Source organism: Strongylocentrotus purpuratus, unplaced genomic scaffold (assembly GCF_000002235.5).
Source record: "Strongylocentrotus purpuratus isolate Spur 01 unplaced genomic scaffold, Spur_5.0 spur5_scaffold_19, whole genome shotgun sequence".
Classification (NCBI taxonomy): domain Eukaryota; kingdom Metazoa; phylum Echinodermata; class Echinoidea; order Camarodonta; family Strongylocentrotidae; genus Strongylocentrotus; species Strongylocentrotus purpuratus.
In genome coordinates this window covers 12,867,860-12,886,221 of record NW_022145604.1, presented here as the reverse complement: position 1 = coordinate 12,886,221, position 18,362 = coordinate 12,867,860, and the positions used below count along the sequence as shown (strand labels likewise).

The 18,362-nt window shown below is 37.9% G+C and overlaps 1 protein-coding gene across 4 annotated transcripts in view; it reads right to left on the bottom strand.

Annotated features, from left to right (window-relative positions):
- Positions 1-909: 909 nt before the first annotated feature.
- The window catches only part of LOC575804 (transmembrane protein 198), a 72,068-nt gene continuing 54,615 nt past the window's right edge, over positions 910-18,362 (bottom strand). For all 4 annotated transcript variants that reach the window (XM_030990331.1, XM_030990330.1, XM_030990332.1 and 1 more), the window contains 2 exons: positions 10,870-11,003; positions 910-4,248 (listed from right to left, as the gene is read on the bottom strand). In XM_030990331.1, the coding sequence (XP_030846191.1) occupies positions 4,024-4,248; positions 10,870-11,003 (359 nt within the window). In that variant the 3' untranslated portion in view covers positions 910-4,023. The remainder of the gene's footprint in view (positions 4,249-10,869; positions 11,004-18,362) is intronic.

The following is an 18,362-nucleotide window of genomic DNA, read 5'->3' as shown; positions in this document are numbered from 1 at the left end:
TGCGATCGGGATAGTTAAAGTAGCGGGTTATTTGGCAAACTGGAGCTGATGAGGACAGGCCTTCCCTCTCTCTCTCTGTGCATGGGCGTGATTCACGTTGTGTCATATGAGAAGAAGGAAGTAAGCCGCCGGTCCCAGACCCAACCGTTGCCCCGAAGGACGGTAAGATTGAACCCTCATCCGATGGATGCGCTCATACAGCCAGGCACAATGTGATCAAGTGATTATAATGTAAAGGTTAGGAACCTTCCTCATGAATGTAGACAGCCCATCTTCCTTCAGATACAAAGTAGGGCAATTATTTGCCGGGTGTTGCATCTATTTCACCAAAAAATTAAAAATCTCTTGTTCTAACCATGGATTAAAGATAAAGATCGGTAGTGGTGAAATTGCGGTTCAACTTCAATATCCATTCAATAATGTTTAAATATTGCCTTCAGAGATTTAGATGGCAATACTTCAATCTTAATTCGCAAAAAAGCAGAAATACATGCCCAAATGTTCAATGTTGAAGTGCATTTGCGATATCTACCCAGGCCGGATTGATATGATTATTTACCAAATATATCAATTAGTAGGTGGTTTCCCAGCAAAATTTGTATCATCACCTATTAGACAAAAAATTTTCTTTCACATGATTGGTAATAAGAGCTTCCATTTCATTTCTTGAGAGGGGGGCGTTTCCAAAACTGGTCTATACCTTTAATGGTATAGTGATACAAGAATATTATTACATGAATGATAAATGAGAAATACATTAAAAAAAAGCTATTTCTTAATGTGGAAGCTATCCAATCCAACTGCCAGAGATAACCAACAATTTTGAAGATAAATGTAGGATTTAGAGCAGGAAACTTTTACAAATATTTAGTTTTAGATGATGGCAAGAAAACTAAAGGAAATGTTATAAAAAAATGCATACAAAAAAATACAAAAATATCAGCCCTTCATTTAGTCTTTTAGACACTGTCTAACATTAGAAGTATCAATTATTTCAATGCGACACACCCACATGTGTTAGGTCTTTGCTTGTTTGCTTTCTGTTGCAGTTCATTATAGGAAAACAATGTTCCTGAATCAATCTTTTTTCGTCTACCCTAGATTTAGCAATGATGTTGTGTTCATACACTTGGTTCATAATTGTTAACATTAACCTGGATTAGCCATCAACATGTAAAAATGTGAAAATTAATTTCTGGTCTCTTGAAATACATTCAGAATAGAATATTGTTTGCTACAAACTTAAAGCTATTTAACTGTCATCCAAGTCTGAAAATTATATTTTTCTACGCCTGCTCTAAAAAAGAAATCAAGTGCTTTTACGTCTAGTGCTTTTACGTCTAGTAAATTCCCAGTGCTCCACAATAACCTTTTTTCTCGAGTAAGTATTTGTGCTCTGTGCGCATAAGGCCCATTGACATTGAAAAGGTTTGGGGCCTGGAGTTAGCATTTTAGGGATCTGCGTGTTACGGAACCCTAATAGTATTCTGGGCAATACAACAAATACATGTAAAAAAAACAGACAATACAGTTTCAACCTGGATGCATAGAAGTCTAAAGTCTACTCTATCCTATAAACGATCGGCGCTAAATTGAAATCGTGGTCCGGATTCCAGGTTAAGTAAAAGTGCACTTGTGAGGAGGCATACCGAATAAAAACAAAAATACCAAATAAATCAAAACAAGACTTCACGACAAAACGGTAACAAACGGCATACGGTAATAAGAATACAACATAAAGCTATGGCAGTTGAACATTTTCAACGCCAATACGAGCTAAACCAATATGATAACTTTGTGAATATAATATGATAAGCATACATGACTTACATGTATGTGTGAGTGCTACTATATCAATTATATACCACATTGATAAAAAAAACAGAAAGAGAAGAATACTAGTCATTGCACGGCTCAAACAAAGTCATATTTCAATATTAGCTCACAAGCTAAAAGCATTCAATAACAATCACTTTAAACAACACAATCGTCACTTTAAACAATACGATTTGTGGGAATTCTTGTGTCACACAAATAGATTTGTCTTTGATAAAATATAATGCGTAATAGTTAATCTGGCAGAAATCGTACCTGAACATTTTCACATTGCAATACAAAATCACTTCACTAGGCAGGCTTTTGTAGTAATTTCTAGCTAAAATAAATCAAGATGTTACATATATTTCTTCTTTTCCACAAAGATCTGAATACAGCTATTCTAAGGCAGCTACGACATTTCAGCGCAAGATGATAATTTCTCTCATAAATTAGTGGAACTGATCTGTTTAATATCATCTCTTCGATTCACAATGTTTTTCATCCCACTTACCGGTATGCAAAATTAAAAGCGTTATCACACATCACAAAATAATGGACAGATTTTCAGCTTTCAAATATCTAAGGCAACTGAATACTTGTACTTCTAAGTGCAAGCGGACATTGAATACTTTGTAGTGTAAAGCTTTGTTTCTAAAACCATGTAACTAATTGTCTGTAGTGAAAAAGTCTCCACAAATTCAAATGAAAATACAGAAAATACACCTCATTTTTCAGCATGTGAACAGCAAAAATATTTACAACTCAATGTGCCCTTAGCAGACTTTTCACTAATTAGTTTTAGTGGACCTTGCTAAAATTTAAGATTTCATTTTTTTAGAAAACAATAGAACATCGTGAAGAAACGAAATGCATGCTTTTCTTTTTACATATTTGCACCGTGAAGTTGAAAGTACTTTTTTTCTTGTGTATAGCACTCCCAAATTTAACATTGAATGTTTTATTAAACTATATACAGTTTGTATCTTTACATGAGATGCCAGCCTCATGTTGTGACACACAGTATGTCATCTGTTTGGAGCCAGAAGGGCGTTATACCATATACTTTAATACAGGGTTAATGCCCTTCTCGCTCTGAACAGACGATGTAATCATTTATAGCAAACTGTATTTAACACTCAAACTCACAACCACATTCACATCCTGCACAGTAACACCCCTGTATAAAATGTTTCTATTTAATGTGAATTTACACTCCATGTGCTGTCTGATCAATCATATTTCTTTGCTTGTCTTAAGTACACAAGGTTGGTATATGGAGGTTTATATCATAATTAAGCTTATCATTGGTTGAATGATCTCCGTCATGGCATTTAAACCTCCTTATCAATGACATTCACGTCTGTCACGATCACCCCATTGAATTGCTCTGCCGCTGAAGTGAACTTGGGACTTGGCACCAACGACCTCCACCGCCATCGATAGGGAGTTTTCACACGGCGACGCAAGTGCTGACTACGGGGTATTTAAATGAGCTCGCCACCCTGTACTAGCTCGACTACCGATGCTAATACAGCTGAATACCGTCATCGGTTTGGACGCTATGCGGAAATTTTCGCTCTGAGTGCGACCCCCCGCGAAGACTTGCTATGTTGGATGTTGATGAAGAGCATTTGAAAATCTTGAAATCCAGCACGATTGTCTCCATGAATCCAAAGCACCACGTTACCAGAAGATGTCGTCCATTGCATCTCCCGATGTTCTCTTTCGTTATTTCCCACATGATGTCACGTAGGTTATACTGGACTCCATTCCCTTAGGGAAAACTTTTTAAAATGAAACCATCGCTCTTCGTTAATCAATCAGGATTTCTTGTTTCACTTCCACCATCTCCCCTCCCTTCCTCCACCTGAGTCAGACCCTCGGAGGGGTCAAGAAGAGATGTCAACGTTGCCGGTTGGAAGGGTTGCCATAGCAACGATGACGATGATGGATTGCAAGAAGGGGCCGAGAGTGTCATCATGGATACTAAGTACACAGCCTATAGGATGGGACTTTCTCATTATTCTTCCACAATCTCCCCCACCTCAACCTTAGTCATCCCCTCGATGGGGTCTATTGTCTTGGAAGGCATCTCTCCCATGCTAGTTTGAAGGGTTGTCATAGCAACGATCGTGATGGATGGATTGTGAGAAGGGGATGAGAGGATGATCATCAAAAACTAGCTAAAGGGATGGACATTTCTCGTTATACCTCTACAATCTCCCCCTCCTGAACAATGGTCATTCCCTCCATGGAGTCTATAGTCTTGGAAGGGATTTCATCCATGGTGGTTTGGAGGGTCGTCATGGTATCCGTGTTGATGTCGGACGAGTCGCTGAAGGGGATGGCGGGCTCCGATGGGATGTGTTGGATGGAAGCTATACGCTGCATCTCAGGGGAGAGGTGATCATGGATACTCTGTAGATAGCTCTGTGGTGGGGGAAAGGAAGGAAAGAGGGGGGGGGGGGGCAGATTTAGGGAACAAAGAAAGAGAAGGGGAGAGAGGGATGGTGGGAGAGAATGAGAAAGGGAGATGGAGAGAGGGAGAGGAGGGAAAAGGGGAGGGGAGAAGAGAGGGAAAGGGGAGGGGAGGGGAGGGAGAAGGGAGCGGAGAAGGGAGGGGGAGAAGAGAGGGTAGGTACAATGTAGGAGTGAAGGGAGGAGGGAAAGAGGAAAGGAATGAGAGGGGGAACGAGGGAGAGAGGGAGGGAGGGAGGAGAAAGAGACAGAGAGAAAGAGAGAATAATTTTGTTCAGTTAATTCTCAATGCTCAGGCACATGGACTGTAAAATGTTTACACATATCATTCATTCACAATAGAAATTTGAAAATTAATCATCAAGATTGAAGGTGCTCCAAAGTCCATACATACACACATACAATGTAGAGGAGATACGTCAGTTTGCGCAACACGCATCAACTTATGTACATGTATCTCTGAAAAGTTGACATCAAAATATTAATTTTCTTCTAAAAACTCACTGAACATTCCTTTAAAGTGAATTTTTAAAGTGTCTGCTATTACTATCAGTATGTTTCTGACAGATTCACCATCAATTTCCTTCATGCGTTTTGCTTACACCCTCTCTGAAAGTCTAATCTGAAAATTGCCCTCTTTACTCCCAATCCCTTTGATGATCTGAGCTAACTGCTCAGCTGATCATACGTTAGTGGGGGGAAGTAATCATCTTATGGAGATCATATTCGGGATTTACACACTTCAGCTGCGGTCCTTGAAAACAAGCCTCCAGCTTTAATCTGTGTGATATGAATTCTAAATTTCAGCTCCCTCTAACCATGGACCTACTACAAAACTATTACCCTGCTTGTCCTACCTCTCTCCCTCTCCTTTTATCTGCTTCTCTCTCTCTTTATTCCATCTCATTTTTGACCCCTTCTCTCTCTTTCTCTTCTTTTCTCTCCTATAACTTCTCTCTTTCTCTTTCTCTCACAATTCATACATCATCTCATTTTCAACCACCCCTCACCCCTTTGCCCCTCATTTTCTTTGCTCCCTCTTATTAAAGGTAAAGACCAGTAATGGTCATGCGATTGCATTGTGAAAGAAACGTTGTGGAATCGATCAGAAAAGGTCGATCATCTAGCATCTAGCATCTGCAAGGTTCTGGAATCATCAAAATGATAAGAAATTTGGCTCATTCTTCGTAAAGTTACAAGCACTATACGAAGAAAGATGTATATGGGACTACCCTATCTCTCTCACCAGACCATGAGAGAAATAAATTTACCAAATATATGAATTAGTAGGCGGTTTCCCGGCAAATTTTTTATCATCATGTATTAGTCAAAACATATTCTTTCACATGATTGGTAATGAGAGCTTCCATTTCATTTTTTGAAATTGGGGCGTTGCCAATACTGGTCTTTACCTTTAAACTTATCCCCTTTTCTCTTAATTCCCTTCCCCCTCCCTCCACCCACCCTGTATGGTTGGCACACATTAACAATTCTAATTCCCATCATAAATATCTTGATAATCAGACAGGCGATCCGGCTTTTAAATGTCACAGGATTCCTGACTGAACTGAAAGGTGTATAATCATGATTGCAGCATGAGCTAAATCAAGGATTTTGTTTAGAATCTGAGGCAAAGATACCCCAATCCTTTTAAAGATCGTCAATACTACTTGGCCAGAAGGGATTAGACCATACAGCGAGGTCACTGACAGGTGGCTATCTCATTAACTCAGCTCTCAACTAACATAAGAAAAAGAGGATCATGGGGGACGAACAGGCACTAATTGGGGAAGTTTTCTATATAGAGGGAGCAAGTACATGTAGCTACAAGTAGGACAGTGGGGCTTTAAGTCATTGAGTCAAACCATTTCACCTTCTTGCTCCCAAGCGACGATGCGGCAAACAGATATACTTCTTCAGCTTTTGTCTTTCAGCAAATATATAATTCGAACAGCCAAAAGGATATGATGTTACAGATACTGCGAAAACGACACATATCCTTACGCATTTCACAACCTGATTATGCAGAATACTGAAGGCAAAATCAAGACCACAAGGATCGTCTGAAATAACAAGATACAAGTTCCAATGGGTGCCAAGGATTATATGTTTCTGAATGACTCACACTTTCTCCCACCGCTAACTCCACCCTCCAATAATGTATTATGAGATAGTTAAAGAGGCCCATTCCTTCACAATTACTGCTCATGTGAAATAGAAACTCTCTGACAAAATCTACATGACCTTTCACATGTAAATAAAATCAATGGTGAAATATCATCTGAATAATCAAGAACGTGAAAAAAGCTCACACTTTCTCCCTCCGCTAACCCCACCCTCCTATAATGTATTATGAGATAGTTAAAGAGGCCCACTCCTTCACAATTCCTGCTCATGTGAAAAAGCAACTCTCTGACAAAGTCTAAATGACCATTCTGTGTAAATAAAATCAATGGTGAAAAATCATCTGAATAATCAAGAACGTGAAGAAAAAAAGCTATTTCGATACTTTATTGTTATATTAAGTGTAGCATGACAAAACGTCCAGACCCCTTTTCTTCCAAAATTATGATTAATCAAAATAAATCAGTGAATTTCATTGTTTTTCAATGTCCAGTTGGAAAAACATATCAAAAAGATACTATGATTTTAAACAAAACAAACCAAAATTGATAAGCAAGGCAATTTGTTTCTGCTCATTATCAAATACATACATGATTTATGTAAATAGTTCAGACCGAACTATTTGAAGGTTTCAATTATCATTTTTCATTCCACCTTACGAAAGGATTTTTATGTGGGGAACTCAAAAAGTTTTAGTATGGATACCGTCATGAATCTCATAGTGCTGCAACGAGAATTGACAGTGTAAAGCGCCACCAAGAGGTCATCATGCGATCTTTTAATTGGTTACCCTGGATAGTAATTCAGGGTTGTTTAATGACTAAGAAAAATAGGATAGAAGCCAGATGCCTGTCGTAAACCTTTCTGTCAAATTAAAATCGTGCTCACAACACCCTGTTGTTGTTGTTTGCATAGGGAAGCCAACAGCCAACCAACCGTACACACATGTTCATACCGGTACACACATTTTGTAATTCAACCATGATTTTTTTTATACAAAATGCAGTAAAAGGAAAGGTTCAAGGGTATGCTATGTAAAAGGAATAGGCCTACATCTACATGTACATGTAGAAAGTTTGCTCAGAATGGGTATAATGGCCTAATGAATTTTGTTGATCTATAGTGAGCTCACACAAGCTTGCACAGCCTGAAATCTGAAACTGGTGTTTGCAAGTTTATCAATCTTGGCAAAAGCTTTCAAATATCAGTTTAATGTAATGGGTCTCAGCCACCACAGAAGTCCATTTTCTTTGGGGGTGGGGGAGGGATGCATCCCTAAGGAAACAGAACTAGAGTCACCTCGACCTTAAACATTTCACAAGGGTCTCTCAAGACGGTGCATATTTGTAGAACCATCAACAGCATCCATGACTTTAAAACTAAAGGGGTTCCTTTCCGAAACAGTAAACTACATCCTTTATTCCCGATGACGTGTAAAGCGAAAGAGATGAGTCATACATGTAGTCTCGGTTTAATAAAACAAAGCTATTCCCAGCCTGCTGCAATCCCTGCTATTCAGGAAGATCTCCGAGCTCTTAAAGATTATCTTATCTAACAGTTTCCATCCTTGCATCATCTTCTAAGACACAGCAATCCAGCGGAGATATCCAGGTTTACAAACTAAATATATATCTTGTTTCACTGGAAGCTTTCTTTTGAGCTACCTAATGAGTAACAAGGCAAACAGAAGGCATCTGTATTAATAGGCATGATCTACCTCAGAAGGATTCATTTTAAAGACGTTTTTTAGTGAATCCATAGAGGTATTCTATACTAAAATATCTTGAAATATTGTGTTTTCATACATCAATTAATACAACATGGCCTGCTCCAATAGAGAAGGAACCAGACGTAATTTAGTTTGCTTTCTATCAGTGTATGTTAGGGGTCTTGTGCTAGGATCCCCACAATCTAACAATTGCTTGACAAGACCTTTTAAAAACAAATCAACAAGAACAACTTTGAGATGATTTCAAATTTCTTACAATTGCTTGACAATAGCTATTAAAAGCATCTGGTTCCACAACGAATGCAATGCCAAAAATTGCTCCATGGTGGATTTCCTATACAAAACAAATTCCTAAAATTCAACCTCGGAACAGACAAAATAGCTCACCGTAACTTTAAATCTAACCTAAACTCCTGATTGCAACACTAACCTTGTTTAATAGACCTACATGCATCTTTGTTAAAAAGCCCAGAGAAAATGTGAAGTCACAGAAGAACGACCCAATGTCCCACTAACTCGATCCATCTATTAGTACAAGCTTATTATCAACAGACAGTGCAAGATTGATCTTGATGTTATGGTGAGCTGAAGGTATTAAGTAGGTAACTAGGTATAAACCAAATTCCTAACTTTAGAGACTTACAATACACAAACCCCTAATCCTACATCTAACCTATAACCTGATCGCAAACCCCAAACCTATATCTTTGACAAATTAAAGCCCAGATCAAAAGTCAGGTCATAAATCAACAACCAAATGTCCCACTCACTCAATCAATCTATATAAAGGGGAGTTCATCCTATAATGACAGTGCAAGGGTTCATCTTTTATCTCACAATGAATCGCAGTTAGGTATAGATAGCTAATCAATTCGCTAAATTTAACCCTGTGACTTGCACTATCGTAAACAAAACCCTAACCCTACATCTAAAACCCATTTGCAACCCCAAGCGCCCCCGAAAGTCATAAAAGAGCCCCCAAAATTTGCATAGAGTTCAATGCAAAACAAATTAAAGTGTTATTTTCATGCAAGCAAGCTTGAAAAGTAGCCAAAGAAATTGTTTAAGTATTTTTTTCCCTGCATATATCTTTGATGAAATAAAGCCTGGATTAATTGTCAGGTCATCGAACAACGACCCAATGTCCCCCTCACTCAATGCCCCTATCAGCAAAGCCTCAGACAGTGCAAGGTTTATCTTTATCCTGCCGATGAGGTGAAGGTAAAACAGCTCAAATCACATCGGCTTTTCTGCATACTCATCCCCACATCTGCATCACTGTGGGGATTTACCGGCCTACAGCTCACGCAAGAATCCGGCTTGATTTGGGCAAGGTGACTCAGGTCAGGTCGGTGGCTTTCCGATGCTCTCTTTTCCTCCGGGACAAAATGACTCTTCAAATTGGCCATTGTTTGCAAAAGAGTGGTTGTCTCTCATTCTTTGTCAAGCAGTTTTCACATGAGACACAGTCACTGCCTCATAAGACCTGTCCTTATCAGCTTGAGATTGCCAAATACCCCGCTATTTGAAATATTCCGATAGCAAATTATCCAGTTAATTTGCATCTTCATCAGCCCGAAGTTGCACTTAGAGGGATATTTGGTCGAGATAATCATCCCAAGATATCTTGGGCTATTTGTCTGTTGAGCTTCATGCAAGCCCAAAGACTCGGACTACGGGAGAACGCTGAGCAAAATATCTTGTGCTAATTTCTTGAGCTCAAGTTTCTAGTTTCGAGGTCAAGACGTGATTTGTAACTTCAGGATTATTTCCCAAATCAGAAATAGCGGGCTATTTGGCAATCTCGAGCTGATGAGGACAGGCCTATTCTTACCCCACCTTCCACAGACAGGTACATGTACATTGGTGTCTACTGCAAGCATATTGATCAGCATTTACAACATACTTTAATGGTCAATTTATCTCATAATTTATAACAAGCTTGACCGAGGACACCATTTCGTAAATCTCCTTCACTCATCGACCCCTCCGCCCTCCCCATGGAAATTAACACTAATGCCCCTATGTTTCTTATTCAACAAGTGTGCATATGTTTGTGAGTGTGACACCATTGTGAAATTAATGGCCTTGATCATGCATAGGATAGGATAATCTACTAAAATTCCCCAATATGTCAGGTTAAGCATACTACTCTACACTATGTCTCATGAGTGTGAAAGACACCATCGTGAAATGAATGGCCCTTTTCATACGTAGGACATAGAATGATCTACTATAACGTTCTCCCAATATGTATGTTTTCACATACTGTACACTATAGGCGCGTCTTCATCATCTTGAGATTGCCAAATAGCCAGCTATTTCTGATTTGGGAAATAATCCCCAAGTAACAAATCGCGTCTTCACTATCTCGAGATTCGACTTCGAAACTTGAAACTCGACCTTGAGAAATTAGCTCAAGATATTTTGCTCAGCGAATCTTTGGTCGAGGGAAGACGCATGGGACAAATAGCTGGATATTTTGCCAAATAGTGGGATATTTTGCAAACTATCCCAAGATATCTTGGGATGACAATCCTGACCAAATATCCTTCTAATTGCTACTTCGGTCTGATGAAGACGCAAATTAGCTGGATAGTTTGCGATCAGGATAGTTCAAATAGCTGGATATTTGGCAATCTCGAGATAGTGAAGACAGGCCTTATGTATCATAAGTGTGAATGACACCATTGTGAAATTATGAATGGACCTGTTCATACCTGAGTGACTATATCAGCGTTTCTGCTTCTTGCCCTGTAAAGGTCACAGTATTTTTGCGCTCGAACTTCTTCCCTTGCTTCCCGTTGTCTCAGTTTTTGGAGCTCAACTCTTCTCGTCTTCGTATGACCACTTACTACAGATTAAAAGAGATAAAAAATGCAGAAAAACATGAAATTATTCATAAAGTGAAATACAGGTACATGTACATGTACATTGTGGATACAGTAAGAAATAAGAAAGAAACAATTCAGATTTCACTTAAATAATCGTGAGATCAAAGAGATACAAGTTTTATCTCCCATGCAAGATTAAAATACTTGCCTTGGGTAATTACAACATAAAAAACATTCAAAAATGAAAACATTGTACTAACTATACTTAAGTTTGTTTTTACTCTTTATCATCTTGATGCTTTTATACTTCCTATCATATTTAAAAACAATGGTGCTCTTATGTACAACAGAATCTGTTCCACATCTAGTTCTACAAAACTCTCGGACAGAAGCATGCCATTAAACAAAATACCAATTTTGCTAAAAACCTAATGAATGTACATGTATTATTAAAGAAGAAAATATGAAGTATAGAAAAACTTTTATTGCATCTAAACACAGGTTTAATGAGTGCTCTCAATTTCAATCAACCATAAAATACTGCACAGAATGGATCAATGGACATATTGTGTTAATGAATGAAATATTGTGCTGCCAAAACCTGAATGGCCAAATTTGACAAGTTTACAATGTAAGTAGGCAGGGTAACACGATAACAGCCCAAACCACAACAAAACAATAGTTTTTGAATTATTAAGGCACAGCTATTTCACGCATGGGCTGCCTGTATTTGAAGAATGCCCCTGGAGGCAAATAGTTGCCAGTCAAGTGCATCATCTGCTTCTACTTTTCAGCGGGCCAATTTATTAGGCCGCTCAGACACGAGGAAATATGTACATTTCATGTACAGTATGAAACTCAAATATATAGAAACATAGCTTAAAGGCATCGTTTAACAATGTTAAATCTGAGATGCATAGCCCTACATGTACATTATGTGTTATTAGTGTCTGTGATATGGTGTAATATTAAAGCCCTAACAAAACTGCGCTTCAAAATGAAGTACCTTAAAAAAGTAAAAATCTTTGATCGACCAGTTTTACTATACTCATTTTCCCCAATAGACTGTTCCTCGTGTTATGAAAAATGAAATATGAAACTTCGATTTCCAATCATAAATATCTTGATAATCAGACAGGATCAAGATCGGCTTGTAAAAGTCTTGGGATTCCTGACTGACCTAAAGGTTTATACACTGTAAGTAATTATGATTGCAGTATGAGCTAATTAAATCCAGGATTTTGGTTCAGAATTTGAGGCAATGTTACCGAGTCCTTTTAAGAATGATTGTATAGCGAAAGGGGCATACACATAACATACGTACCAACATGTTGTATACAATTTTAAAACGTTGTTATATAAAAATAAAAATCATTGTATAGCGAAAAGGGCATACAACTACAACTACAAACTAACATCGTATATAAAAACGTTAAATAAAGAATCGATGTATACTAGTGAAAGGGATATGTGGATAACATTATCAAATAGAGAAACAATTTATAAAAGACAATAGTTTGAAGAAGTCAGTTAGCATCCCATAATACATAACCCTGGGATAGGCTTGAAATATAGTATCTCTCTATCCATTTGGGATTTGTCTCCCACTCTTCAAACCCATTAAAGTCAATGGTGTTTCTGAGAGATGAGGTGATAGCTTTTATGGAATGTAAATAAACAATGCTGTATAAATTGTTGAACGATTTCACTAGGATGGCTTAAATCATTGTCTGACAAGGGATTAATATTTTGTTGTACATCATAAAGGTATTTATGTGGTGTATTACCTGGTAAAGTTTTAATGAGATTTGGTTCACAAACCTTTCTAAGACATGCCTGTAAGCTTTAGGTCAGGGTTTTTAGACGAAAGCTTTCATCTTCAAGGCATACAGTATATACCCAAAATAGAATAATATGCAAGTATTTCAATTTTGCCATACATTTAGACATTTTATTACAATTCATGCTTAATTCTATCATAACTAAATAGGTGTATATTCAATATTGCCTGTTTGGAGACATGTTGACTCATATTAGTTTACACAGAGTTAATGCCCTACTCGCTTCAAACAGACAATATAAAAAACAAAAACTAATTAATGTCCAACTACATGTTGAGCATGAGTATTGTCTTATCACATCAAGTTGCCAGTATCCCTTTGATTTATACACTCCCTGCATCTAGGCCCTTTTCGTCTTCATCAGGTGTCGTGGTCGAGTGGATATGTCACCGGACTGTGGATCACAAGGTCCGCGGTTCAAGTCCTGTCGCGGCACTAATGTCCTGTGGCAAGACATTGATCTACATTTGCCACTCTCCACCCAGGTGTTAAATGGGTACCCGGTAGGATGCGAAAGCTAATGTGGTTTGATTAGCAATGGCACTTGTAAAATGGCGACTGGCTGGAATACTCCCCAGGGAGTGGAGAATGTGCATACATTGTGTGCGGGTAAGCCTGAATCCGATGACCGGGTAATAATATGTTCCGCGCCTAGAAACAAGGTATTAGGCGCATTATAAATGTGAGCTATTATTATTATTATTATCTGCCATGATTTAAACATCAAGGAATTTACATGCAGTATAATAGGCCTCTCCTGATAGTGTGCTAAAAGCTCTAAAAATCAACATGTTTTCCAAAATCAAATTATGATGGAAAAAAAAAGTTGTCCAAATCAAATTATGAGTTACAAAAGGAGAGAGAAAATAATTATTCTTTATGCGATCATGACACTGAACTAATTTCTTCCTTTATTTCAAGAGTGACTGCCCTCGAAACAAATGACCCTGATGCCAAAAAGACATACCATTTAAATATCATTATGATACTAATCCTAGTCTGAAAGAGAGAGAGAGAGACTACATCCATATATGGAATATGATTAGGAAGAGGTCAATGTGCTACCAGACACGTCCAATTACAGATCAGCAAAAATAGCCCGAGAATAAGACGAGAATGCGAAAGATAAACTGAGCCGTGATGTGATTCACGCTACCATATATATCCCCAAATCCACTCCAATATGTGCAATCATTTCCTTCTCTGTAATCTCCGCAGACAGCCTGAGACTTTAAGAGAAATCTCACTGCGAGATACGTCTGATTTGCCACCGTCGATCGTGATCGTCCTCGGCAGATGCTGTATTTATAGCCACGTCCTATCTCCTTCAGAGTTGAGAGAGGGAGGAATCAACGACTTCCCTCGACCTGACCGAAAACTTGTCAAAATTAGCACCTATTTGTCGGAGACAAAGCAATTAGACATGCAATTTGCGCCTGATTACTCTGAAAGCTTTCGTCCTCGGCTCCGCGGTGTGGTCGAGGCGAGATAATTGTAGATGGCGATCATTCATAATTCCCATCAGACTCGGAGATGGAAATTGGTCTTGAAGGAGAAGAAGTGCACAATCATAGCGGGTCTCTGTCTCCTTTTGGAAGTCGGGAGAGGCGGGGAAAAAATGTCTGTAATTCGATTAAGTCGTATTGCTTGGTCTCAAAATAGAGGGATTTAATTCTTGCTTGCTTGACACAAGGTCACCAGACAAACAAAGTTTAAAAAAAAAAAAAAAAAAAATTATCTTGAAGATTCTAGCCTACATTCCAGACATGATGAGAGAGGTTCATATCCAAGTCATTTGAATACAATAACACCAGAAAGTTTAGATGTACTGTGTACATGACTGAATTCCAATACAGCTCAAGAGAAATGAAAAATATGTTGGACAAAATATTACTAGGTAAGCTTGCCAAGTAATATCTTGGTTCCACATATTTTTGTTGTCTACTCTTAACCCTACACGATCCTTCTCACTATAGCTATATATGTACATGTACATGTATGTTGTTTATCGAGCATGCTAACCTGTTTGTAGTATATTTGCAAAAGAAGAAGAAGAATAAAATGACAATGCCCCGTTTTTGAGAAACCAAGCCTACATGACCAAAAACAAATAACAAAAAATAAAAACAGAACCTGCAAATAATGCAGAGTATTTAAAATTGCTTCAGGCCAACTGATCAAATAAAAATAAACAGATATATATAAATGTGTCAATATCCCAGAAAGGAAATCCAATTCCGGAATTGGTAACGGTAGCAATCCTATTTCCTGGATTAGACTCTAGTGGTTAACCATCTTTTCCTCCTACAGACTTTAATACGACAATGATATTATCCTTACCAGTTGAGATCCAAAAGGGCATTAACTTGTATACTGAAGCATAGAGTTAACACCCTTCTGGCTCTCAAGAATTGAAATGTCAAAGAGGGAGGAAGTTTTTTGTAAACAGAGTAAATTGAAATCTATTTATATTTGAAAGCTATGAACTGAAAGCCAAACTGGAGATGGTGGTTTATGTATCATGTTCAGTTTAAAAAAAAGTAGTATTAAAGCAAAATCAATCGGCAGATATTTTTGTCATCTGGATATTTTCTTTAGCCTCATTCCATATCAAGTGGTACCAAACTAGGACTTTAAAAATAGAACAAACCAAGTATTGACTATCATGGGAGTGTAGATGCGACTGATATTAGCTTGCAAATAACTTTAAAAGGGTTGAAGACAATCTGCAGCACTACAGCCCTGAAAATTTATTTTACATTTTTTAATGACAAAGAGTGACATTCTTACAATGAAATGCCAAAGAAACATGATCCTAATCTGAGTCTAATTATAAACCCTTTAGTTAACAATAACAACAAACCTTCATGGCGCCTCCCAAGATATAAACATCCATGATAAAAAGAGTACCGTATTTCTATTCTGCAAATTTATTTTCAATCTCAAGTCGGGCAGTATTACATCACAAAATCTTACAATTCATGTATCTCTTGATTTTCAAGAAGAAACACAAGCTTTTGTTCGTTCCAAAAATTCTAAGATGGAACCCGATAACTTGGGTTGTACAACAAGCTGAAAGTAAACAGTTTAGACTCTGAACACACAGTAAACTTCCTTTTACATGATGCAATTCAGTTATGAAAGAAAAGGGTTACTATTTGTCACTTGTTCTACATCTTCAGTAGAAAGTAAATTAAAAAAATTGTCTTTGTTTTTTTTTCTTTCAGATTTACATAACACACTATTCGTCAGTGTAAAGAACATGTACATGTAAAGGTACATCAGAAATTTTGCTCTTTTTTTTCCTTTTAAAAGTGAATGCTCATCTGACAAACTACATTCGAGCAATTGCAACTGTCCAATATTTCCAATTTCCTTTGATAAATGAGACAGGACGAGTATAGACACTACGCTTAGTCGCTTACATACAATGTAAGCTAATAAAGTTCAGCGCTACAGAAGATATCTGTGGGAAATTGTTCTATGCAATATAAAGCATCAGCTATTTCTAACTCCATTTACAGTTTGTGTGCAATACTATTTAGTACCGGTAGTCATTTTCAATTAGTACTATATACTTTCAACAATGGTGCCTATTGTAGAATCATTGCTGTATTCAATGGCAACATACAGTAACAAACAGTATTAGCATTCCTGAAACTGTCCAATCTCTCTAATTTCCTTTGATTAGCTAGACGAGATTGGTATAGACATGTCTACAGTACCATCAGCTAATAAAGTTCAGCGCTGCAGACAGGCTGGGTATGGAATATTGCTCTCGGTGGTGAGCATATACATGTAGGAGCTATCTATAGACCAGAGAATAATTATTACGTGAAATAATAATGTATTGTGATGGGTGGATCATGAGGATAAGTATTTTCAGGTATGTACACTAGTATGTTCATGTACATGTACTTGCGGAAAGGCTATCTGTTCAGTTAAGTTTGACGACAAGCCTATTTTTTGAACTCTTTTTATTTTCAAGTGGTTGCTGAGGTCAGTAAACCCCCCCTCCCCTCCCCCCCCCCCAAAGAAGGCATTACTGCATCACCTTGACAAATAATAGTTTAATACATATCAAAGAAAACAAAAACAAAAGCAACAGCAACCCCAAAAAATCAAACATTACATCTTTTTTTTTGCCAGTGGTCATCATTGTGATACCGTAAAAACCACGTACATGTACATGTATCACCTTTAAAAGGTTCAAGTAGTGAAACTCCCTCAATCAGATCTCAATCAAATTCATGACCACTAGTATTAAATTTGTACTTCACTTCCGAAACACCTGGACGGCAAGTCTGCGGAGCTCTCGATCCTTGCCTAGACGTACATCCCAAAATGACCGCAAAAGCCAAAATGCAAGTGCACATGTGTCATATCATATTAATACATCTCTAGTATATCTGACCATGGATGTCCATGATCTGACCATAGGACGTCCATGATCTGACTAAGCCAAGGTTTACTGGTATTGGACCTACAGTGTACATGTACTATACAAGGGGCATTAACACTGCCAGCTAAAACTCTGTTTTTTTTTAAACATTCCGGTGATTTATTCTGTTTTTTGCTCATGTGGCTCTTAATTAACACTTCCAAGCTATTTGTGTGCAGTGCAGCAACAAGTTAAAGTACACTGCTTATAAAATTAAAAAACAAAAAACAAACAACAGAATTAGTAAACACTAAACACCAATATTTTTATAATTTAGATTACCAGTACTGCAATAATGCAATTGTAGCTAAAATAAAAAACACACACGATGGTTTGTCAAACTCGGTTTTCTGCAGTATAAACAGGAAAGAAATACATGGGGGCTTGGGGCCCCGAAAGTCATAAAAGAGCCCTCCAAAATTTGTATGGAGTTCAATGCAAAACAAATTAAAAAGTGTTATTTTCAAGCAAGCAAGCTTGAAAAGTAGCCCCCAAAATTTTGAAAATATTTTTTTCCCTGAGTGTAAATCAGTGAAAAAGGGGGCTCGGGCAAATTAGCCCCCCGAAATGCCAAAAAGAGCCCCCGAAAGTCATGAAAGAGCCCCCCAACATTTGCATAAAGTTCAATGCAAAACAAATTAAAGAGTGTTATTTTCATGCAAGCCAGCCCCCCAATTTTTAAAGTATTTTTTCCCTGGTGTAAATGAGCCTAAATTGGAGACTTCCAGTGATATTGAAGCCAATTTGGGCTGTTATAAGTGTGCCTTGGGTCATTACTATGGATAAACAAACAAGACCAGGTCTATCTGTTCTAGACCTCTCTCAACACCCCAGGACAGACCCTGGTCAATGACAGATCTACTATCCGCAATCTAGCCCATAAATAGACCAGACTAAGGGCGCGTTCATGCTTGATTTTGACGGCCAGAATCAGGCATCTGTTACGCGTTTAGTTTTAAACACGGTTGCGTCTTAGCTCACTTTTGTAGAATCACCGAAAAACGGCGATCACGATCGCCGATCGTAAACTCACAAAAAGATGCGTTTACAATTTGTAAACGCGTTTAAATGGGGTCAACGCACTGACCTCTAGTGGG